General features: G+C 34.4%; 1 protein-coding gene across 19 annotated transcripts in view; it reads right to left on the bottom strand.

The window, feature by feature from the left end:
• ATP11B (ATPase phospholipid transporting 11B (putative)) overlaps window positions 1-25,623 on the bottom strand; it is a 110,900-nt gene that overhangs the window by 67,851 nt on the left and 17,426 nt on the right. For 4 of the 19 annotated variants that reach the window (XR_011529363.1, XR_011529362.1, XM_070583220.1 and 1 more), the window contains exons 2-10: window positions 21,639-21,755; window positions 16,781-16,870; window positions 15,038-15,118; window positions 10,520-10,627; window positions 10,203-10,331; window positions 9,279-9,382; window positions 2,448-2,495; window positions 929-1,008; window positions 327-391 (exon numbers count right to left, since the gene is read on the bottom strand). Coding sequence is in view for 11 of the 19 variants with exons in the window: in XM_070583220.1 (XP_070439321.1) it covers window positions 327-391; window positions 929-1,008; window positions 2,448-2,495; window positions 9,279-9,308 (223 nt within the window). In the remaining 8 variants the exon portion in view is untranslated. Of the gene's footprint in view, window positions 1-326; window positions 392-928; window positions 1,009-2,447; window positions 2,496-9,278; window positions 9,383-10,202; window positions 10,332-10,519; window positions 10,628-15,037; window positions 15,119-16,780; window positions 16,871-18,351; window positions 18,427-21,638; window positions 21,756-25,623 lie in introns of all 19 variants that reach the window. The other 15 variants (XR_011529360.1, XR_011529358.1, XM_070583213.1 and 12 more) reach the window with 5 other exon arrangements.

The raw sequence follows: 25,623 nt of genomic DNA, 5'->3' as shown, positions 1-25,623 counted from the left end.
CCCAGGATGCTAGATTATATTGGTTCTTATCCACCATTAATAGAAGTGCCAGAATTATCTTCTTAACACTCAGTTTAGTTTCATAAGTACTCACAAAGAAAACGAAAGAGCAAGGTTCTAGCTCATTACTCAAAAATAGGGATTAACAAGAAAAAATACAATACAAAATTATATTAATACAATCTTTGTAAGAAAATTATCACAGACAACATTTAACTAAGTAGTAAATTATCCAACCAAAAGACCACAAATGCTATTCTTTAAAATATACTTCATATACAGCATCAATATGAATCCATAATTAAAAATTTCCAATGTATACAAACCAAAAATTTCTTTTGTGTTTTTCAGTCTGGCTCCACGAAGCAAGAGACTCTCTGGCCCCAGAGGTCTAGAGGAAAAAAATAACCAAAAGCATTGAAGATATTAAAAATTCAATTACATTCTAAAATGGCATCTTCAGCAGACGGTACTTGAGCTATTGTTACAAGACTGCTTTCATATAAACCCCAAATCTCAGCTACTTAAAGCTGCCTAGGTCAATCATGAGGTTAGTTACCATAACAACAAATATCTGCTTTAGCATTTCAGTCACTTTAAGATCAGTGGCTCACAAATAAGATTATGCCTGTACACAAACTCACAAAGCCACCAGTTTCAAAATTTTTAAACATAAAACACAGCAAAATGAAAGATTAATAAGCAATGAGTTTAAAATGTTTAACAGAAGATGAAATTTTGAGTAAAATTAATCAACAGTTTTCAAAGGGAAAATTCAAAATTAAAATGCAATGTAAACATAAGTTACAGTATGATTTGTGTATAAATGCATGAGTCTGCACAATTAAAATTACACTGGATTATAAAACATAATGTAGTAAGTGAGTTAGTACTTTTTCTAGATCAACACTAAAACTTGACTACTTGCATTGCATACTTCTTGGAGCACGGGTCTTCTTGGTGTTTGAATTTCTCTCCATTAAGGAGATATAAAACGAGAAGGAATAACTAGAAAGGAAATTGTATTTTCTTAGTGATAGCAAAACGATAAGACTCTGTTATGGATAAGTAAAAAAGCCTTAATTTTGTCGATATTCCTTATGTTTTTCTGAAACATACATACACAGTTATCCAAATCAAAGAGAATCTGAACCAATTCTGAAGATGTCTGCAAACCCAAAGACTCTAAAAAATTCAATGAGGTTAACAAGTATGGTTTTAGTAGATAGTCATATTTGGAGTACACTCCACAGATATTCCAAAACCAATTATTGACGAGTCATAAAATAGCTCTTTTTCACTTGGTGTTGGTTCCAACAGTGAACAGAAAAACCTTGAGCTCACATTGGCATACAAAATTGGGACATAATGATAGAAAGCTTCAAATTAAAAGACAATTCATCATTTCACTCAGGTTGCTTGAGAAAAGAACACAGCTCATTTTTATCAACCATTCTAGGGCCTGAGGTAACATAATTGATCTTTTCCTTTACCAGCCATAACATCTTAACGCAGTTAAGACTATGTATCCACACATGTATTCTACTACGTCGCTATAGAAATCAAAATAAAATCCAGTCACAGTTATTCAGCAAGGGTCCTACACTTACAAACACCTTGTTACAGAGCTTATTGACTGTGTTCCTATGTTAACGTTTATTAAAAATGTGAATCAGTGCTGATGCATGTTTTTGGTGGCTTGCCTTGAAAATTTCATTAAACAAATGGTAACTCTTTATGTCAGTGACATTTCATGCAACCAGTATAAACTGAACATGTCTCCAAAAAAGAATGCTAATTTGATTAGAAGTTCAAGGACTGATTCCAAGATTTATTCTAAATTCAGCTTTGTGGTCATGAGTAACAATGTAATCTCACTCTATCAGCGAACCTTTGAAATAACTCAAAGCCTTCTTTCATGTAGGTGCCAGAAATTAACCTGAATATTGAGGAAATACAAACCAAAACAACCAGCCAAACAAAAAGTGAATCAGAAGAGTAAATAAGAGGTTCTGGATTGGACATTAAATACTATAGTTTGTGCTGAATGATTCTGAAATGAAGAAGACCATAACATTTATACTTGCTAAACATTATATAAAATACGCTTTTTTATTCCAGACTTTAAGTGTGGTGGGTTTAAAAGTGTAAGGATGTGAATAAGAATGGCTATGTTTTCTCTTATGTAACTACCTAATATCACTGGGAAAAGAAATACAAGTACACAAATAATCTTACTAAATTATTTTGATATCATTTCATGGGATTTGTTTCATCCTCACTTGCTGCTACTGCAAATTACCAGAAGATAAAATACTAAATGCTTTAAATTAACCCTTTTGCATCATATGCTGCTTACTTACCTAATCTCCCTTTAACTTGATTTTAGTCCCTCCTCCAAACAATTCTCACTTAAAAGTAATTGGGTAATGCAAATTTATTCTTACCTTACAATTTCTTCCATTCTTTGAGTTATTATCATCCGTCCCATGAATCTATCAAAGAATTCACCATGTTACAAAAAAAACAATGATATATTACTTATGACATCAATGGGCAGAAATTTTACGTAGCTTTGGCACTATTCTTATACATGAAAAGAAACCAACTTTTTGAAGATACCAATGGTCCAATATTTATATTAGAAATTACAAAAGTAAATACTTATCAGTCACCAAGCTTTAAAATATTTAACATTCTTGCCATGTCCACTCCAGCTCTGAATGAGGTAATGAGTGAAAAAATGTTTTCAAAACAGCAATGCAAAATTTATATATTACTATTAGTTTGTTCACATGAGAATTTCTAATTGCTACACAAAGATGCATACATTATGTAGCTAACAATGAATGCTCTACACATTTCATCACAGTTTACTAAATAAAGCCTCCTGTGACCAGAATCATTCATTCACTCATTCATGCATTCATTCATCCAACAAATATTCACTGAGCAACTGCTATGTGTGAGTTAAGTGGTGGGGAGACAGCAGTAAGCAAAAACCTATTGGTGAAATCCAGAGCTTCTTTAACTTTTGGTTGCCTGAAATCTAGAATGAGTGGCCTTTTATCACAGTGGACTTTCATAGCCTGGCCTTTCAGCACCAACTTCCACTACCACCACAGCTCCATAGGATAGAGTTAATTCATGTGTACAATTACTTTCTACTACAGTGGCAAGTAAATTCTGAGTTGAAGCAAATTCTAGACACAGCTTCACGTTAATCATTTAACTGGGCAAAGAAATATTAAGCATTCCTTTCCAAAAGTCCCCTATCATTCCTCCTGTTTCCAGGTCATAGGTGATTTATCCCTTGTAGACTTTAGCTTCATTGTTTCTTGCTAATCTCTTACTTTTACTTCCTTCAGCTCCCCATATCAGGGAGAAGTTTTTTTTTTTTATTACCTCCAGTTAATGGAATTTTACCTAGCCCTGGTTCCAGTCTCAACTTTGGATTTAGGTTCAAAGAACCAATTCAGCTGGTGTCTCCCTAGGCATCTTTCACAGACGATGTGTGATCAGTCTTTAGAATTTCCTGAGCTGAATTCCAACAAAAGATCTGCTTTCCTTCATTTTATCTGTCCTGTTAGCCTTGATTCTAAGGCACTCTGATATCTGTTCACACCAGTTCCATGCTGAATTAACTCATCTTGCACTTTCCTTAGTCCTTTCTCCAACCCACACTTTGATTTGTTTCAAAGAGGAAACAGCTTTATTATTCTCTTTTCTGATTATAAAGACTACACACACTCAAACAGATACATTTTATAAACTGATTCAGACAATATAAAAAGACACCAAAAGGAAAATAATCACTGGTAATGCCACTACTCAAATATAAACACCTAGTAATTTGGGGTACGTTATCCAGGAGGTTTTTTTCCATGCGCATAGAGATAAATATACATATATGTTAAAAACAAAAATAGGATCACACTATAAGTACTGTTGGCAACTGCCCACTCTTAACACGTCCTGTCAAAAACATAGGCCTATATCATTACTTTTAATGACCACACATAGAACTGCATTTGGGGGTTACTGCATAATTTATTTAAATAATTCACTCCTGATGAAAGTTTAGGTTTTTTCCAACTTGTGGACAGTCTAAACAATGTAGCCCTAAACAACCTTGTGTATATATCTTTTCCTATTTTCATTAAGATAATTCCTCAGAGTAGAATTTCATTAGAAAAAATTCTTAGAAGTGGAAGTGCTGAGTCAGAATCTAAAAAATAAAGAGGTGAAAAGAATAGAAAGAAAGAACTAAAGGAGCAAAGGAGCCAAGGAAAGAGGAAATGGTGAGTACTGTGAAAGAGGCGCCTGCTGGAGGCTGCTCCTAAACAAAAGGCTCTCCTCGTTTTTATTTCTCCCAGTGGTTTGGCAGAAACCATTTCTTTTCATACTCTAGCCTCTCTCAATAAGCTATTAAAGTTCTTTAAAAAGGAACAATGTAACCCTAATTAATAAACAGGTAATTGGGAAGAAATTGACAATGTCCAAAGGGGAGAAATTAATAAACAAACATAGAAAAACGCTTAGCAGTTCTAACAAAAAATAAATCAAAAGTAGCATTTTAAAACTATTATCTACAAAATTAGCAAAACTTTTAAAACCATAAAACTTAAGTTTTGAAACAACAAAAATCTCATAAAATTACACTTTGCTCATGTCAATAAAAATTCACCTAATGCTTTTGTAAAGTAATGTGTCAGTATGTTTTTAAAGGCCAAATTCTATTGGGGCTTTAATCCAATAATTCCACGTCTGCAGCTCTGTCTGTTCTTAAGGAAGAATCTAGTACTAGATTATACACTGCAGGAGGCAGCAGCTACCATTGTTTCTTCACTGTTGTATTCTCAGTGTCTAGCACTATGCCTCAGTTCCTGGACGCACTCAATAACTGATGAATGAATGGACAATAAAAATGTTCACACATCTTTTGATCAAGTAATAATTTGGAACTCTATCATTCATCCATCCATTCAATGGATATTTATTGAGTGTCTACTACATGCCTGGTACTGTTTTAGGTACTTCAATTCAATAGTAAAGTGACACAAATCTTGCTGGCATATATCATAGTGAAGTAACTTAATAAAAGGGAAAACTTAAGTGCACAAATTAAGTATATAAAGATATTTATTCTTTCAACTGTCAACAAATATATAGAAATGCCTCTTATATGCCAGATCCATTTTAGGTGCTTGAGATACAGCAGTGAACAAAACACATAAAGATTCCTGCCCTTGAGTTTACAATTTTAGTTAGAGAGAGAGATAATAAGCAATAAACATAATAAGTAAATTACATAATCTACTAGAAGGTACTATGTGTTATGAACGGGGTAAGAAGGATTAGGTTGCAGTATTAAATATTCAAAGTAGGCCGCACTGAGGAGGTGATTTAAGCAAAGACTAGAAGGTGGAAAAGGAGTTAGACAAGGAACAGCTAGTGAAAAGGTGGGAGTGGATATGGCATGCTCAAGGGAAAATAACGAGGCCATTGTAGCTGGAAGATGAGCAAGAGGGAGCAGGGTCAGAAGTACGGCCAGAGAAAGGCTGAGGGTGGGGGTAATTAGTAAGGTCATATAGATTATTATAAAGACAGGGGTTCTGACTTGCAGTGAGATGGAAACGCCAGTGCAGGGCTTGAGCAGAGGAATGAAATGATCTGACTTACATTAAAAAGGATCACTCTGGCTGCTTTTGTGAGAAAAGACTGCAGGAGAAAGCAGGGAAAGCAGAAAAACCAGTAAGGATGCCTTTGACAGCAGTAATCCAGGCAGATGATGCTGGGTTGACCAAATTAGTAGCAGTGAAATTGGTGAAAGATGGTCAGATTTTGAATGTATTTTGAAAGTAAACCGATGGACTGGGATGAGATGTGGTGAGAGGAGGTGAGCAGAGAGGAGCTGTGGGGAGTCATGGCTGACCCCAAGGTTTTTGGCCTGAACAACTGGAAGGATGAACTGTCATCAACTGAGATGGGAAAGGCCGTTAACTGAAAGAGTTTTGGAGGGAAAATGAGGAGTTCAGTTTCCAACATGATTAATTTGAGATTCCTACTAAATATCCAAGTGAAACTGTGGAACAGAAAGTTAGACATAAGAGTCTGGAATATGAGAAAGAAGTCTGGGATGGAGATATAATCTGGGAGTCATCAACATGTAGATGGTCTTTAAAGCCATCAGCTCAGATGAGATCTCCAAAGGTTGAAAGCAAAACATACAGGCAGAGAAGGGAAGAGGACCAAGGACAGTCCTGGGGCACTCTAACATCAAGCAGTCGGGGAGAAGAGGAGAAATCAGCAAAACAGATTGAGAAGGAGGGCCTAGTGAAGTACGAGGAAAACCAAGATAGTGGAGCATCCTGAAGCCAAGTGAAGTAACTGTATCAAAGAGGAGGGAGTGATGAACTAGCCAACCACTGGATTTTGAATTGGTGAACTTCTTTATAATAAGGCGCTATGTAATATTTGTAACAGCAAAACAATGGGAGAGTTGGGTATTGAAAGATTAGGGAATGGTTAGGTTCTGGGACATTCATTTAGGACTATTATGCAGCAACTGAAAATGATCATTAAGAATACTACGCAGTAAGATGGAAAATACTCTTTTTTTTTTTTACCAGTGTGGTGCTGTTTTATTTTTATTTTTTAGTTTTTTTGGTGAGGAAGATATGCCCTGAGCTAACATCTATGCCAATCTTCCTCTATTTTGTATGTGGGATGACTCCACAGCATGGCTGATGAGTGGATTAGATCTATGTCAGGATCTGAACCTGTGAACCCTGGCTGCTGAAGTGGAACACACAGAACTTTACCCACTCTGCCATGGGGCTGGCCCCAGAAAATAGGGTTTTTTTTACATCACAAAAGCAATCCATATTCTTTCAAGAAATATTAGACAGTATGGAGAACAAAAAAGGTATTAAAAAGCAGCTGAAATTCTACCATCAGGAAATAACTACTAACATTCTGACATGTAATTTCCTGAGGATTTTCCTTTTCTCTGGACCTATCTATTTTTCTATCTTGCTACTTAACTACCTATCACATTTCTTTGTATATAATTGGGATCATACAAGAGCTACAACTCTGTATCTTATTTTATTTTAGTATGTTCCTATGTCATTAAATTCTTTGAAAACATCATTTTTATTATCTATACACTTCATCTTCTATCTGTACCACATACTCATTTAAGTATTCTCCTACTTGGACCTTTTTTATTTTTTGAGGAAGATTAGCCCTGAGCTAACATCTGCTGCCAATCCTCCTCTTTTTGCTGAGGAAGACTGGCCCTGAGCTAACATCCGTGCCCATCTTCCTCTACTTTATATGTGGGACGCCTACCACAGCATTGCTTGCCAAGCGGTGCCATGTCCGCACCCGGGATCTGAACTGGTGACCCCCAGGCCGCTGAAGCGGAATGTGCAAACTTAACCGCTGCACCATGGGGCCAGCCCCCATACTTGGAAACTTAAAATGCTTTCAAATATTTCCCTTTTATATAGCATATAGTAAAGTGAAAAAATACAATGCTATGTATATAATGTCTTTACAGTTATGAGATCCTCAAGGATGGAAACTAAGCTCATTCATCTTATTTATCATCTATCATAATGAGCACAGAGGTGCTCAATGATAATTTGATGAATGAATGAATAAATAAAAACAGCAATAAAGTTTTTAAAGTAGTGATATAATTAATTATGAGTTATCTTTCTATTACAGAAGTCTTCTGTAGTAGTTACATTTATATTTAAAACAAAATATGGGGCCGGCCCAGTGGCGCAATGGTTAAGTGCGCACGTTCCGCTTCAGCGGCCCAGGGTTCGCCAGTTCAGATCCCAGGTGCAGACATGGCACCGCTTGGCAAGCCATGCTGTGGCAGGCGTCCCACATATAAAGTAGAGGAAGATGGGCACGGATCTTAGCTCAGGGCCAGTCTTCCTCAGAAAAAAGAGGAGGATTGGCAGCAGTTAGTTCAGAGCTAATCTTCCTCCAAAAAAAAAAGGTTTTTTTTTTACTTTTGCCCCATTTTCCAAGAAAACGTAAAAATCATCCACCAAAGCACTTATCATATTTGATCTCATATTACTCTTATGCTTGCTTAATGCTGCATCATTTTTTAGTTTTTAATAATTTTTTTAGTAATTCATCGTCTGAGACCAGTAAACAATAAAAATCTTAAAGTTCTAAATTCTTCACAGTTAAATCTATTTTAAAGTTTAAATGCTCTTAAAGCATAGGACTCCAAATTTTTATAGTTAATTGGAAAACTCTATACTGCATTTGACTTTGATGAAAATGCAAGATTTTTATAACATCACATAGAGAAAACTCCATTAAAAATATATTGATCCAGAACAAAGATATGTAAGAGATTTAGAAAAGCTAATGACTAAGGATAAGATTTTGAAACATTTCAACGAACAGAGGAGGATATATAACATGACAAGAAGCTGAGGGTGACTTTTTATAATTTGGTTATAATTTACATTCTATGACCAGCTATTTAGTAAAAATGAGTTTAGTTTCTCATATAAGTCTCTAATAATAAAAAGTTGTTTCCATTCCATAGCCCATAATAATTAGCATATCACTGAAAGATGACTTACACGGTGTTTAATAAATTATAATATTAAAAGTAGTTAGTTCCTAGTGAACACAACGACATAGCCCTTGCCTTCATGGAGTACACACACACACACATCATTAGCTTATTTTCTTCTAAGGAAATAATCTTACTTCTCCTATAACTACTATTACAGCTATAAAATTTACTATTACAGTTAAAAAGCCAGTTCAAACTGAAGTAGAAGGTAATGGGAAGGAAGGTGTGATTAAAAGCACTGCTTTTTTAATTAATACTTTGGCTTAGAATTTTGGCAAACTCTGCTTTTAGAGTCTTTTTCCCCTTAAGTGATCTCCTCTTCCTCCCCTCAATCAAGTCTTTATTTAGCTAAAGATTTCATTGTATGTTTACGATTGTAACAACAGGATCTGTAAACAGGATTTAAGATTTTATTTTTTCCTTTTTCTCCCCAAAGCCCCCCGGTACATAGTTGTATATTCTTTGTTGTGGATCCTTCTAGTTGTGGCATGTGGGATGCTGCCTCAGCGTGGTTTGATGAGCAGTGCCATGTCCGCGCCCAGGATTCGAACCAACGAAACACTGGACCGCCTGCAGCGGAGCGCGCGAACTTAACCACTCGGCCACGGGGCCAGCCCCTGTAAACAGGATTTAAAACGAGTATGCTATCACACCATACCTGTACAAATCTGCTTCTGGCTGGTGACATTCTATGACAGCTTCAAGAGTGTCCAAATTGGCAACTGTTTGTAATACTGCTGTTTCTGGAACTGCCACATGTGTCTGAAAAAGAAAAAAAAGGATTAAATTGAATAGTTTCAGGATCCAAATGGGACACTGGATATGATCTATTTCAAATCTCTTTTACAGACGAAACCACAGCATTCTGCACTTGAGATCACTCAGCTAGACAGCAGAAGAGAGGAGAAAGAAGAACATAAAATAAAAAGTAGTAAAAGGAGCTGCTGTGATTACCTGTCTATAGACGCTATTTGCAGATAAGGAAATTAAGTCTGTGTTAACAGTCACTACTGCTCCAAGTTTATTATAAGCTATTTAATAGGAAAAAAATGTGAATTTTCATCCTTGGTTGTACTCTGAAAACTGAGAAAAATTTAAATGTGTCCCCTATTTAAAAAAGCACCAAGGGCCAGCCCTGGTGGCCTAGTGGTTAAGCTTGGTGTGCTCCGCTTCAGTGGCCCAGGTTCGGTTCCTGGGTGTGCACTTACACCACTGTCTGTCAGTGGCCATGCTGTGGTGGCAGCTTACATACAAAAAGAGGAAGACTGGCCACATATGTTAGCTCGGGGAGAATCTTCCTCAAAAAAAAAGCGCACCAAAATATTAAAAGATTATATTTTTCCTAAAAACACTTTCCATTTTTCTTTACCTTGACTTGACTAAACCATGTGAGGCTACCCTTGAAATAAACAAAAAACATTATTTCTTTTAAAAAACTTAATTTTTTGAAGTCTCAGTAATTTAAAAAATTTCTCCTTTATCATGTCAAACTTTATTACCTTAACCAAAGGAAAATATCACTATAACCCAAAGGCAGTCTGTTTACCAAGAGCAACACTTTCAAACATATACATGTACAAACCTTCAGGTTAGTTTCTCCATCTAAACTGGCAGTTGTAATGTGACAAGAACCATCAAGTCGATCTGAGGACAGAAGCACCAAATCTGCAGGGAAAATTTCATCTTTGGCTACTCGAACAATATCACCCACCTATGAAGAATTTTGGGGAAAAGTGAATATAGATTTTAAAAGGCAAGGCCTTATTTTTATTGTGTTCTAAACAAATGGCCTATCACAATACTTTAATGTAGGAAAGCAAGCTTTTAACAAAAATATAATCAGATTAGAATTTGTGATACCAAAATATAATTGATTTCTATTATTTACTAAATGTATACCCGAATGTTTTTTGATCTGGTTTTTACAAGGCCACCACTTCGAACAACATAAACAGGAGCTCCATTTACTTCATTATCTGAGTTATGTCGTAACCAATCTTCATATCCCTGTAAATATCAAAATAATAAAAAATACCATTTTTAGTATAATTAGAAGATACTTTTATCAAATAAGACAAAGAAACATAAAAACTTTCCCAAAACATTTCATTCACCAGAATTGCATTCGGCTATTTTGATGCATATAATCACAAGCATCTGACATTCATTCCTACTAGAAACACTCTATGCTCTTGGTTCTCATTACACATGTTCCTGGTTTTCATAGTACCTCTCTAACTACTGTCTCAATTTCCTTACGAGAGGCTCCTTCTATGGCACATTTATGGGCCCTTTTTTCACGCCTCACTTTCTCACCTACAAGATTTCTTCTATCCATGTGTCTTCAAAAATTCTGAAATTTATATCTCTAGCCTATATGTCTCTTTTGGACTCTAAATGTGACTATCCAACTATATGCTTACTATCTCCATTTTGATGTCTCATAAATATACCTAAACATTTCAAAACTAAATTGATGACATTATCCCGCAAATCTGTTGCATCTCCAATGTTCCCCATCTTGACAAATGGCATCGCCATCTACTGAACTGTTCATACCAGAAATCTGGGGAGTCATTCTTGATTCCCATCTTTTCCGAACAATTCAATCAATAAGTTCTATGGCTTCTATGTACAAATGATATTTTAGTCATAAAATATAAATTCACAGAGCATTATAGACAATAAATACAAAAAGTTGAACAGATTTTAAAACCAAGGTTGAGTTCTTTTACTTACTTAAACAGATCAACAGAATTAATTATAACTTGTACTTCAAAAAAAACATGGTAAGCTATCATAAAAAAAGGACACAGACATAAGGTTTTCACAAAGAATCCTTTGATTAAATGTTAAGGAATGGCAATGTTTTTTAAGTGGAAAAGACTTCTTGTGCTATTTTAAAGAAAATTCAAGAACTCAGGGGTGTAGCAAGAAGTACAGATAAAACAATATCCAAGAGATAACATTAAATGATAAAAGGTACAGAATGTGTTGTGCTCTATGCTACCATTTGTGAAAAAAATATGCTTGCCTATATGAACATTCTGTATAGATATCTAGACTAATGTACAAATAAATAATGGTTCCAGGGCTGGCCCCGTGGCCGAGTGGTTAAGTTCGCGCGCTCCGCTGCAGGCGGCCCAGTATTTTGTTGGTTCGAATCCTGGGCGCGGACATGGCACTGCTCATCAAACCAAGCTGAGGTGGCGTCCCACATGCCACAACTAGAAGAACCCACAATGAAGGATATACAACTATGTACCGGGGGGCTTTGGGGAGAAAAAGGAAAAAGTAAAATCTTTAAAAAAAAAAATAAATAAATAAATAAAGGTTCCCTCAGGAGGAGAACTAGGAGACTGGGTGTTAGGAGCATAAGAGACTTTCACTATCTGTTATTTTGTAGTGTTTCCATTTTTTAAAAATATGTGGATGTATTACCTAAAAAATATTATAACACTATAAAATATAAAGCAAATATTAAAGATTGCTTTGAAGTTCTATTTTTTTCAGGGAGAAACCCTTTGAGAAAGTATTCTTAAGATACTTAAATTATGTTAGCCCCATTTAAGATGTGGTAGGGTCAACTTTAGAGAAATTTGAGAGCCAAAACATCTTTTCTGAAACTGTAAAAAGAGCACATTTCCTTTTAAAGTCAGATGACATTAACAGGAGAGCAATAATAATAAAAACGTTATCTTTTTTAACACAAGTTTGCAAATTCTAACTCATCCTACATATTACTGCCAGATTAATATTTCCAAAACATTGTTTTAATTCATTATCCTGTTCAAAACCCCCTCAATAACTTTCAATGCTTACAGGAAAGAATCTTTCAGCCTCCTTAATTTAGTATCAACCTACATTTCCAGTATTATCTTTTAGTACTTTCCTGTACAGGGTCAAACATTAGTTAGACATGTCACTTCCCAAAGTAGGTCTTGCTGTTTCTAGCATTTGAGCCTTTGCCCAAGTTGTTTGCCTCTCACCCTTTTCACCAATTGTCATTTTACCCATATTCCAAGTCTCATCTCTAATATTTCTTCCATGAAATCTTGATTATCCAGATGAAGTATTCCACCTTTTCTCTGAATACCTACAGATCATTGGTTCTCACTACTACCTTATTAAATTATAATTATTTTTGTATTTGGTCTTACTTTCCCTACTTTGTAGGTTTAAAGCTCATAAAGGGCAAAGACTGATATTTACCAGAGCACTGTATCTTGCATTATACAACTAGACAGAAGACTTAATATGCAAACATGGTTGGGAGAGGTTAAAAAAAACAAAACCAACAACTTCATTCATATAAAGTATAAATAACTGGTAATACAGCTTTTCCTATTTTGATAAAGGGCAAAGGGCAAAGGCAGACGAAAAGGGGAGAAAAGAAGAAGGGATATGGAACACGGCAACTTTTACTTTTACAATTTTTCCAAAATTTATTCTATTGATCTAAAATAATGGATTTACAAACTTGAACAGTACATAGTATGTTGTATGTTTATTAAATGAGTAAAACTTAGGAAGAGTTGCTGCAAAAGAGAAAACTATCAGTCCTGAAATTGTTTCTGAGAAAGGAAAAAATCCTTATAGATCAAATTTCTCTTTGAAAATTACATGACCTTTCATATTTCCCCTTTTGCCTTAGTTGTCAGGAAGCTCTCAAGTAAATTTAGTACCTACCTGCAATAACCGTCCTAACATAGGTTTGAGGTATAATCTGCCTGCTTCCTACCTTTACAATTTATGTGTTTTTACTTAACCTATTTTGCAAGGAGACAGGTTGTCAATTATTATTATATAAACTCATTTTGCAGATATAAATTCACCAGCATTGTTTCAATTCAGTGAATAGCATCACATTCCAATTAAACCCAGTCTTTATTAGGCCAAATATATACTGGGAAACCAGGGCAAAAAGTATCACAACATTTTACATTGCTTTAAAAAATACATTCAATAGGTTCACTCATTCATTTATTCATCTATCAAACAAACATTTTTTGCAGGTCCAATATGTGCACGGCCTTCGTCCGGTCACTGGAAGTAAACTGATAAAACAAAGACTCTGCCCTCATAGAGCTCAATACTCGAATGTAGGCAACAGATAAACTAATAAACATTTACTCAATAGAACAACAGGTAGTGACAAATGACACGAAGAAAAAAGACCAGAGCAGGAAATGAGAGAGTGACATGGTAGCCAGGAAAAGCCTAAGACATCCAAGTGGAAATGTTGCACAAGCAGTTGTATACGTACATGTATCTGAAGTTTAGGGAATAGTTTCAGGATACATATAAATTTGAGAACCATCAACAGATACATGGTACTTTAAGGCACTAGACTAGATAAAATCACCTAAGATGAAACTATATACAGAAAAGAGGTCCAAAGGACAAATATGTGTACTCTGATGAAATAAATGACATCTGCAAAACCAAGCAGATATGTAATTGTATGAAGTAACTTGGATGCTTACTGATGTACACAAATTCTAGTCTCCAATAAAAGAGTTAAGAAAGGGAAATCAAACTAAACGAGAGCAGCAGCATTATACTCTGACACACTAGATACATCACGTAATTGTTCATCTATGGACTCCTCTTATCCTTCTTGTGTAGGTAATAAAGAATATACTCATCCCAGAATTATAAAATGTTTGTCAATTTTATTTCCATGTCAATTTAAACCTTATCTCTAAATCTTATAAAATGAAAATTGATCATATTTACCGAAGAAAATTCAATTCTCTTTCAGGCAGAAGGGATCATCTCTGTATAACTGAGCCTCCACCAAGATTTTTTGAGAAGTGGTAGTTATAAAGGCATGACATTTATACGAATTTACTTCTTACTCAGTATGTTTATACAATATTCCTGTTTTTCTATACCTATATTTTAATATCAATTCAAGATTTGGTTGAAGCTATTTCCCCTAGGGTTCTACTTTATGTAAAAATCAACTTGACCAAAGAAAGTTGTAAAAAGTAGGAATCACTACACAATTTTTATTCAAAATGTTCATGACAGAAGTACATGTTCCACTCCCTATAAACACATCTCTTTTAAATTTTATTTCCTTTAAATATTGCCTAACTCTACAAAGATAATTATAATTAAACTGTTACATATATAAATTGGTTAGTATATGTAAAATGCTTGTTTTTGGATGCTTCCTAGGTGTGTCAAGAGAACAACATATTTTAACAATGTAATCATTCCATGAGTCACAGGTACATGAAATATAACAGAGAGGTTAAACTCAGTTTAAACTTACCATGTGCAATATCAAACAAATTTGCTGCTTTCTTATGGAAATTATTTTCACAAAAATAAATGTTAACTTTGAAGTGGAAATATTCAGCAACTTCTGAGTGACTTAGGGGTAAAACGATAGAAAGCCTTTCATACCTGCTTTATGGCGGTTACTGTTATCACAAAGAATAACGGAAGTCCACTGGTAATTGGACTGGTAGGTGTATCAATCATAAGCTAGATTTTAAAAAAAGAATGCAAAGTATTACGTTCTTATATTGTGCACGTCACATTTTTAACATCTAAAATCTCATACTTATTGGGAATTCTGAGAACACTATATAAAATGTTTATCATGGTCCAGAGTAAAAAGTAATAGGAGAGAATAATTATGCAGTGAGTATAGTTTAGTTCACAGGTTCACAAGTTCACTTAGCTTTTATATGGTGTTAGTGGAACATCCAAATCTATTGCATACCCACAAACATTGCCAGAGTGGACTCAGTCACTCTGCCTTCTTAACACAGAATACTTAACCTCTTCCTCAATATCTGCCTAGGCGGAGAGCTACAACTGCTCAGAATCTCATTTCACATTTATTTACCCATCCTGATAAACGCTCATAAGTTTGTCAGCAATTTTTACCCTGGATTCAGAATAAACTCACCACTTAAGGAGAAAGAACAAGGAATGGGACTAAGGAAAGGGTTTTTTTCTTACAAGTGATTTTGTTACATCTAGTAGTGCCAGAGGGATACAGCTTGGAAAAATGATGCTGCAATTATTATCTAAATTATACAACTGAGGTTTCAATAAATTGCTGGAGAAGTAAAGAAATTTTTCCTGTGGTTATATTTGGTTAGTTAGAACATGGATCTAGCGATTTATTAATGTTCCTTTACTCTAGATAGGTCAATTAAATTTGTTCTTTTCCACAGACAAGCTGAATTCCTGATCTCAGCTAGAAATATCACAAATGCATGTGTTATGTGGGTATAGTTTAAATTTCTCACTATTCTCAGAAAACTAAGCTGATGTTCTATTGATAGAAAATCAGAAAATCCTTCTCTGTTCATGAAGGAAAGCAATGTTCTTAAAAAGGAAATGTTTCCTCAAGCTTTAAAGTGATTACTTGGCAAGTTTTTTCTTCTTTGGAAATCCCAAGGTTCTCCTGAGAGAAAAGTTAGAGTTTATACAAAAATTCAATGCCACAATGAAAGAGACTGCTAAAGTACCATCAGAAAAGAATAATCTGTTTAAAAGAAAATGACAATCACTATTTTAAAATTTTGATTTATACTCAAGTTTCATAAGCTGTTGTCTTGATATTTTGATATTTTGGGAAAAAAAGCACAATGTGAAAATTAAGAAACCGTCAAACAGCTAGGAATGAATACAAATTTAACTTAAGAAAATGGTCTACTGGATAAAAATCTATACTCATGGGGTTCTTAAGAATTTTTAAAAAATTTTAAATAGAAGCGAAATTTAAGGAATAAAAAAAAGAAAAGCCAAACAAAAACTTACTTTGTACAAAGATGGTTCCATAGGCAGAAATGTGCCAAAACATGTGCTGTACGTTAAAAATCAAGATACTTATGCTCTGAGGCAGACTATCAGAAAGATGATATTATTTTTTGGCTTTGATTATGGTTATCAGCAACACAGCACATCAGTGATGAAACAAAACACAATTAATCTTAGAACTCATAGGCTATGTTTTTAGAAATACAGATGTGGTTTAAATCATTGTATTCACTGAATAAAATGGGGAAGCTCTGCAGAAAAAAACTGGTCCCAAAGTCAAATGATTTAGAACGCAATTTAATTTTTCCCTGAAGACATATTTTTAGAAATCATGTCTAGAAATTTAACAAACTATTGAGTGACAAAGCTTACCTGAACCAAAAATATAATAAGAAAATAAAAGTTTGCAACTCTTCTGAATTGTTCAAATAAAGTTTTTGGAACAAAATTCCACACAGTATACTAAAAAAAAAGAGAAGAGATTGATAAATTAATATTCAAAAATAATATATACTATATAGATGTAACAACAAGGAAAGTAAAATCCAGATTTACTAAGCCCTTAGACAAATTCGTGTAACTCTTGATGCTACAGAAACTATTTATCTGGTTTTTAAGAGTTTCAGGACTTTTTTTCCTACTCTGTTTTTCTTTACAATATATTGGTAATTTTGTCATAATTTTTAAAAATGAGATAAACTGGAACTTATCAATTTTGCTATTAAATTCTTGATTTTTTAGAAGTTGGAGATGGCAGATCTAAAACAACATTTTAATAATTTATTTTGGACTTTGGTTACAGAAAACTAAATCTAATGCTAAAGATAAATAAGAGGTGATAGAAATGCTGATACTAGATACAATTTATTTCATACTTTATTTAGCTCATGTCAGAAACAGAGGAAATGGTATAATTATCCAATTATTCTTTAAGTGTGGAATATGAAAAAATAACCTAGAATGTGAAAAAGATTTAAAAATACTTTACATAAGTGATTACTGGTATAATCATCAAGAAAACCTCATAAAGGGCATGAAAATTTGTCACAATGTCAATGTTAAAAGTAAGATAGTAGAGTATAATGGTTAAGAACATAGATGGTAGGGGTTAAACTGCTGTAGTGTAAATCCTAATTCAAGGTCACTAAATGACCTTGGACCAAATCTCTCTGCACCCACTTTGACCTCCATAAAATGAGGACAATAATAACAATAATGCATAGGGTTGTTATAAAGATTAAATGAGGTAATTAATTTATGAAGCACTTAGACAGAACCTGGCTCATACTAATAGCTATGTAAGTGTCTACTGTTATATTATTAATCAGCTTATAAACCTATAACTCTATATTATAGGTGCAGGGTAATACAATTTTACTTGTGTCACTCACCACTTACAACACAATTTCATAAATGAAACAGGGAAACACTTTATAGCACTGTTACTTTACCCTACGTACCTTCTCCCAATAGGATGTAAGATCCCTGAGACTAGGGACATTGTTTTATTTGTTGCTCTATCTCAAGCATTTACACTCCCACGTGGTACACCACTGGAGATCAAAACTTTAGCAGAACAGATGAATATAGCTGCAATGGGCTTGTTTTTTTTTTTTTTAGATAACTATCCTGATGTCAGGCAATGAAGCCTTAATGGTTACTGATAAATTCAAGATTTTAAAGGAGGAGTTTACTTAATTTTCTCTGGTGCAATGTACAATGGTTTTGATTTCTGCAGTTTCGTATGTCAAAAATTCACTTCTTAATTAGTTGTTTGAGACCTGAAACAGCCTATCCCATATGAACAATTTTATAAACAGGGTTAGGTTCCCAGAAGAGCTCACAAAAGCCTATTTGACCCAAGGGTATATAAAGAGTAGTACAATACCTAACAACCTTTCTCTCTTAGGTGAAATTACATTTTCAGTTCTAATCCGGGATACCTGAAACATATTTTCCTGTGGAAGTGGTAGCACCAGTGGTTCCAGAATTTGGGGATGGGAACTATGCTCAGGGCTCTAGAGAAAAGAGAGGTATATATTTACTGAAACCAAAAGAAGCCACTGCTCAATGTGTACAAGTGAGACTGTAACTCTGGGTCAAATCATCTCCAGCCATCTTAACTGGAGTAAAAAGACAGCTGTCCCCACAGGGGTCAAAGTATTCCACGTAACCTCCTCAGTCACCGAATCAAATGTTTAAAACTTTCTAAGAATTAAGTTGGCAACATTCTAAGTTTACATCAATCTATTTAAATCATAACAGTGACAATATATTGTGTCCTCCAGAATCTTGAAAAGAGCAACTACATAAACTGTCAGTAAGGTCATTGGTTTCAGGATATTTTCTCTGGCTAGTTCAATAATACAATGGAAAAATTCAGAATAAATAAAAATTTCTTATGAACACTAGCTTACAAATATTAGGACTTACTGTTTCCAGGTTTTCTAAAATACAAACATATTAATAGACGGAATGAGTCTGAATTTCTGCTTGTCCTGTCATATACAGAGGAAGGACTCTAGTAGAATAATATTAAATACAAAAATATTTTAAGAAAAATAATGATTTATTATGCTTTAAAATTCTTTTAATTATTATGTAATAATGGCCAAGAAAAATGAATTAGAAGTGTAACCTCTGTGGTTATATATATGACTAAATAATTGACCTTTTTTCCTCCTAAGGTCTAACATTAGTAAGAAAACCAAAGCATAGCTATAGAATTAAATCTATTGCAAAGAAGTTTAAATTTAAGATAAGGCAGTTAATATGGTAAATTAAACTAAACAAAGCTATATCATGCATCTACAATGTGCAAGACACTTGCACTATAAGAGGACAAAAGATAAGTTTAATATTAAATAGAGGAGATTAAGAACAATTATCAGTAGCTGAATTATCAGTATTCAAAGATAAAGTAAATGAAGGAATACACAAATAATTAAAACAAAAGCAGTCAATGAGAGAAAAATTTAATGAAGAAGGTCATATTTGACATGGGCTTTAAGAGAGGAACGTTCAACAGCCTGAAAATGGCGCAAATAGAGGGAGAACATTTCAGGAAGGAAGGACAGCATGAACAAAGGCAGACAGGAGGACAGTTCATCATGGCTTTTGGGATAGAAGGAATACAGTCTGGAAGGAGTTTAAGAGAACAATAGAGGAGTAGAAACGTAAAGGGAATAACAAGAAGTCAGCTTCATTTACGGTCAGGAAAAATCCCCGACACTGTCTATATAAATATTTACATTCTTGAAATTGTGGTCAAAAACATTTAATCCCCAAAGTTTTCCAGGACACACAGCCTGCAGTACAGGCAGAGGAGTTAAGTGGTCCTGTGAACTCCAGCAGATGAGAACTACAAAAACCAGATTTAAAAACACTATTCAAAATCCTAGACTGGGTCCAAAGCATAGATAGAAACTAAAAGAAAGTTTAATTTCAAAAAAACTGCAAATGGAAGGAGGATGAATTGTGAGCTATGGCTTCTCAGCACGGAGACGCTCTCTAGTTCTCATAGCTATTGCAGGAAAACAGGAGGGAAAAACTACACCCTTATCAACAAAATATGACAGACATTAGAGTCCAGGGCTGGAAACGTAGCTCGAAATTTAAGGGGAAAATACTGGTAGTGAAAGGTCCATGAAAGCAAAATGACCCAAATTCAGAACATAAACTATCCAAACCCAGGCTGACGGCTAAACTATGCACTAAAAAGAAATGAACTACTGATACTGATACTTGCAACAACAAAGATGAATCTCAAGAGTATTATGTTAAGTGAAAAGAAGTCAGAAACAAGAGACTCGAACTGTGTAACTATTTATATGAAATTCTAGAGAACACAAAACTCTAGTTACAGAAAGTAGAGCAGTGGTTGCTAGTGCTAGAGGTGAGAAGGAGGGGGACTGGCTGCTAACATTTTGGAGCGATAGATATATTCTACAACTTGACTGTGGTGGTGGTCACATAATATTATACATTTGTCAAAACTCATGAAAGTGTACACTTTAAATTGGTGACTTTTATTGTACATAAATTATATGCAAAGTTTAAAAAAAAACCCAAAATTTTCAAGAAGGATTTTTATTTCTTGCACAATTTACTAAGAACTGTGTCATTAATTGAGAGCTCCTCTACTACCCTCGATTCTACTTCCCCTTCCTGCTCTTTGCTTTAGAACCACTGTCCAAAATGAGAAATGTCACCAACGGGTGTGTTGCATATGTAAATAATGGGAAGGCTGTAAAAAAGGGGCAGGCCAAAGGAACTACCGGCCTAAGATGACATCCTTGGGAAAGATGAGATCAGGATTAGAGAAAAAATATTAGTCACTCTGGAAGGGAGGGAAGGAGCAATGCAAAAATGTTTCTTAAGGTGGTCTATTAAGTAATAGCTATGATCTAAGGAGAGCTCTACGATTAGTCTTTTTGATTTACATCCTCTACAACTACACTGTCCAAGACGGTAACCATTAGTTACAGGTGGCTATTGACATCTAATTTAAAGTAAATTAAAAATTAAGTTCCTCAGTCACATCAGCCACATTTCAATTCCTAAACAGACCTATTTGGCTAATGGCTATCATATTATAAAGCGTGGAAAACATTTCCATTATGAGAGAAAAGGCTATTGGACAGCATTACTCTACAATCTTCAGTTTCCAAATAAACTAAGACATCTTAAAAACAGAAAAAAGGAAACAAGGAAGAATATGTAAGAGTGAAACAGTACTTTGGTACTATAAAATGTTTACAGAAGAGCGATAAAATTGGAGGAAGTCAGACTTTAAAGTCACACAAAACTGAGTTCAAACTCCAAGCTCGTCGCTTACTAGTGTGCAACCCTGGGTAAATTATTTCCCAGCACTTCAACTGAAGAAACGAATACATAAAATGAGTATAACAACACTTTGTAAAAGCTATCTCAGAGTTGCTGTAAGGATTAAATGATATAAGAAGTACCTAATGAAGTGCCTGACACATAGTATAAATATTAGTTCCTTAGTTTAATTCCAACTAAGGATAATTTTTAGCATGTTCGAAACCTGGTATTAGCAATTGGCAACTTCTTTTATTTTACAGTTCACAATTTTGATTAAGATAAATCTACCAACTACCATTTCCTTGAATTTTTAACGATATAAATGTATACTACAATACACAAATAAATCACTTTTCAAAACAAAATGGTATATACTTTTAATTAAAAAAGAGTTAATTCTTACCTTAGATGAAATGATCCGGTTATCTATAAATTTCTGAGGTGTGTAAAGGCCACTCTGAGGAAACCTGTTGGCTATGTAAATGGTTCTTGAGTCACTTTGATGTGGTGGGTCAAAACCCTGAGACCAAGCAAAAGAAAAAGCAATAATGGTCAACAAGGCTAGTTGTTATGATTCTTTACTGGTTTCATTTATTTATTTTTCTTTAAAGATTGGCACTTGAGTTAATATCTCTTGCCAATCTTTTTCTTCTTCTTCTTCTTCTCCCCAAAGTCCCCTAAAACATAGTTGTGTATTATAGTTGTAGGTCCTTCTGGTTCTGGTATGTGGGACGCCGCCTCAGCATCGGCTGATGAGCGGTGCTAGGTCCGTGCCCAGGATCTGAACCGGTGAAACCCTGGGCCACCAAAGCAGAGTGGGCGAACTCAACAACTTGGCCATCAGGGCAGCCCCTACTGATTTTATTTAATTGATTAGATTACACATATAATCACTGGCCTTGAACTGCACAGACATTCAATCTATTTAATTATTAGGAGAGGTAAGCCATATACTTTTTTCTTTCATAGGTAAACAGGCACATTATCTTCAGATATAAACCAACTTGATAATACTTCCAGTAATGAAAGACAGTCCATACTCTGTCAGAAACACCACCACAAGAAAAAAAAATCATACAGAAGACATACAGAAGCATTTGAGGACAAAGTTTCTTTCCTTCCCTTTCATTCCTGTGGGGTTTCTTGCTTTTTTCTTAGGATGGATTCCTACTCAGTGATGTGGAAAAGTCTCACGGAGCTCTGGCCTAGTCAGCACCTACCACATCTGATGACAAAAGTTTATATTTTATTTCTTCCACATCCAGATCAACTTGGTTTCAAAGTTCTTTGCTCCCAGAAGACTTACAATGCTTTGGGTAGTCTTGCCCAGATTCATTCTACAAAAAAAAATCATCTCTTTGTGCTAGTTACATTATCAATCGTCTCCCTGAAAAATGAATATATGTTATAATTCTAGCCTCAAGGTCCTCAAGACCATCTCTCAAGGTACATTTAGTAACGATCTCTAGTGGAAAAGTTTTCACTGGTGACAAGAATAGTGATATTTTATTCCTACAGTATTGTACTTTTTTCCTGGATGGCAAGTAAGTCTTCAATACTCTTTTGTAGATCTTGGGAACTCCCTGACAGGCTGAAAGCAATCATCAAATGCAAGACCTTTTTTGGGTTCTAACAGGCAATGATTTGAAATTTCTTAGATTTTCATTTTTTTCATGGTGGCCAAGGGCTATGTACTAGTATTACTACGTTATTAAAAGGTCAATTAAACTTGGTATTCATAAACTACAATGATTCATTTTTAGACATTAAGGACTCTAACTTAGTAATCTACTAATTAAGTAATGTGGCTGCCTGATTCAATACTTAGCATCCCTGTAAAATTTCCATTAAGCACACATGTAGACAGTCGACATCCCCATATTATGTAGAGGATTATTTTGTTCAGTACATCAGAATATTAACAGTGTTATGTATGGTTTCCAATTGCTGTTATTCTTGGTTTTAAAAAATTTATTTTGTGATCTTAGAAACAACTAGTACAGCACTGTGCAAATTAAATGCTTTGTATGCTCCATAAAAAAAGCATGGTTTAACTTTACTTGTTTATGCTATTGATATTGATGACCAGATTTTGTAGATGTGAATGTGCCATTATTTGTCTGATTTCAAAATCAGTTTCTTCAAGGACAAAATGTGGCATGCATATTTATTTTTCTCATAAATTTTCTTTTAAATATTTCACAACTGTGCCCTGTAATAACTCATGGGGGAAAAACGGCATGTCTCACAATCAGAGTTGGAACTCATTCCTCCATCTAGAATATCACAATCATTTTAAAGATACATGCCATTTAATTCATTCAACAAATATTTATTGAGTTTAAGTTCTATGTTAAGCCACGAAGAATTACGTGATTTGTTATATACTCAAGCAAACCATAACACGCTCAAACTCAATAAATAATTGAATGAACAAACAAATACTTGGAATGTGACTGCTATGGTCTATGGCTGTATTTCTCAAAGGGGGTTCACAGGAAGTTTGCCTGTGAAATTCATCAAGTTATAAGAGGGACACACAGGTAACTGAAGCATTAGACTGCAAGAGGCACATTTATTCAACATCCACTCTATAACCATGTTAACATAACACTAAGTTACACAACAAGCATGTGAGCTTCTGGGATAAATGAAAGAAAAAAGAAAGTAAATTTGAGCATCTAAAAGAATATATAAATCTTTAAGATGCCGCCAAGACAATGGAGACTGAGAACCACTGATACAGAATTTTATTTTTTGCTAAATTCTACCAAGATTGAATTTTACTACTAGGGACATCTAACATTAAGAACAAAAACAAAATGAAGACCCACCTAAAAATATATATATTTTTTATTTTTTACTACATATTTATACGTATATATGTATGTATATATAAATAAATGCATGCACTTCCCAGAAGCAAACGCTCATGATTCTCCATTCACTTCTACTGGATATACCAGTGATCAATGCTAAAGTTCTGGAACTCTTGAGATTTCTACAATTACTTCAAGGGGACACATTGAAATGTTCCAAAAATAAAATCAATTTTAAATTAAATTTTAAAGTCAGCATGATCTTATCCAATCATGTTACAATCAGTGGCATGCATATACACGTGGGTGTGTGTATTTTTCTCCCACACAAAATAGTTGGGTTTTATATTTGTTACTGTAATGTAAGTACAGCTAAATGTCCCTTATGGAAATTAAACCTATAATTTCATTTACTAGCATCATCATCTTTCCAACAAATCAAACCAGCCACAAATTAAATAAAAATAAAAGAATAAAACTGTCCAACAGTGAAGAAAGTGAATTAGAGCAGGGTCCATAAATGGGGTTCAGGTCTGTGAATCTCTGAAACTGCATGCAAATACGCATTTTTCTGAGAGTGAACACCGTTTTTTATCAGATTTTTATGATGTAAAGAAGCTTAAAGCAACTTAAGAAAAGTCTTGCTTTTGTAATCAATTCCCTATCTCAATATCCGTATTTTAAAAATGACACGAGAATCCTTATGTTTCAATAACACCTCTACTTTCTTTAACAGAAGTCAAAACAAACCTCTGTTATCAGAATTAATTGTGTAACTATACTGTTAGTGTGAAGTTCAAGTATAGTTTCACACTATTTCTAGCAAGATCAGCAATTCTATGGCACTAAGAAAGAAATACAATCTGAACTCCCTAATCACTAGGTCAAGGCTACATGCCAGTGTTCAGAAACCTTTGGCACATATCACATTTTCTGTTGTCATCCCACACTACCCATTCACAGCCTCAAACCCCTGATGCTTGCCTGCTCCTTTCTTCTCTGATTTCATCTTGTCCCAGGCAAAGGAACTAAGACAGATTAATGCTATTCTAGCCACCATGATTTTATTTTAATACCTGCTAAAAAGTAGAATCTATGCTCTGCAAGCACACATATTTAAACTATTTAAAAATAAACACTCATACTCCAAAAAAGTATGAAATTCAAAACCTCTTTTCTCTTCTGTTTGGATTTGTGAGCATATGGCAAATCCACAGGTACTAAAAAAAAAGAAAGAAAGTGGGTGAGTATTTAAGGTGGAAAAAAATCTCATAGTGGCGATCAGGGGAAGAATTGACACATGGGACTGATTTGCAAGAGACTCTTGTAACCAAAAACTTATGAGGCCTAGGGAAATCAAATCAGCCAAGAGCTTTATAATTTTTAGAAGTTGATCTTTGACAGAAAGCAGTAGTTGGAAATGAATCATAACATTTTACATTTTCATACCAAATACACCAGCCTCTATACTATGTTAAAATGCCAAAGAGTTATGAAAAATACAAGCATTACAAATAAAGGACCTAAGAAGAGATTAAAACTATAGTCCTATAACTATTGTCACACTTT

This window comes from Equus przewalskii, chromosome 18 (assembly GCF_037783145.1).
Source record: "Equus przewalskii isolate Varuska chromosome 18, EquPr2, whole genome shotgun sequence".
NCBI lineage: Eukaryota > Metazoa > Chordata > Mammalia > Perissodactyla > Equidae > Equus > Equus przewalskii.
Note: the sequence above shows the minus strand (reverse complement) of the source record. Positions and strands in the feature narration are given on the sequence as shown.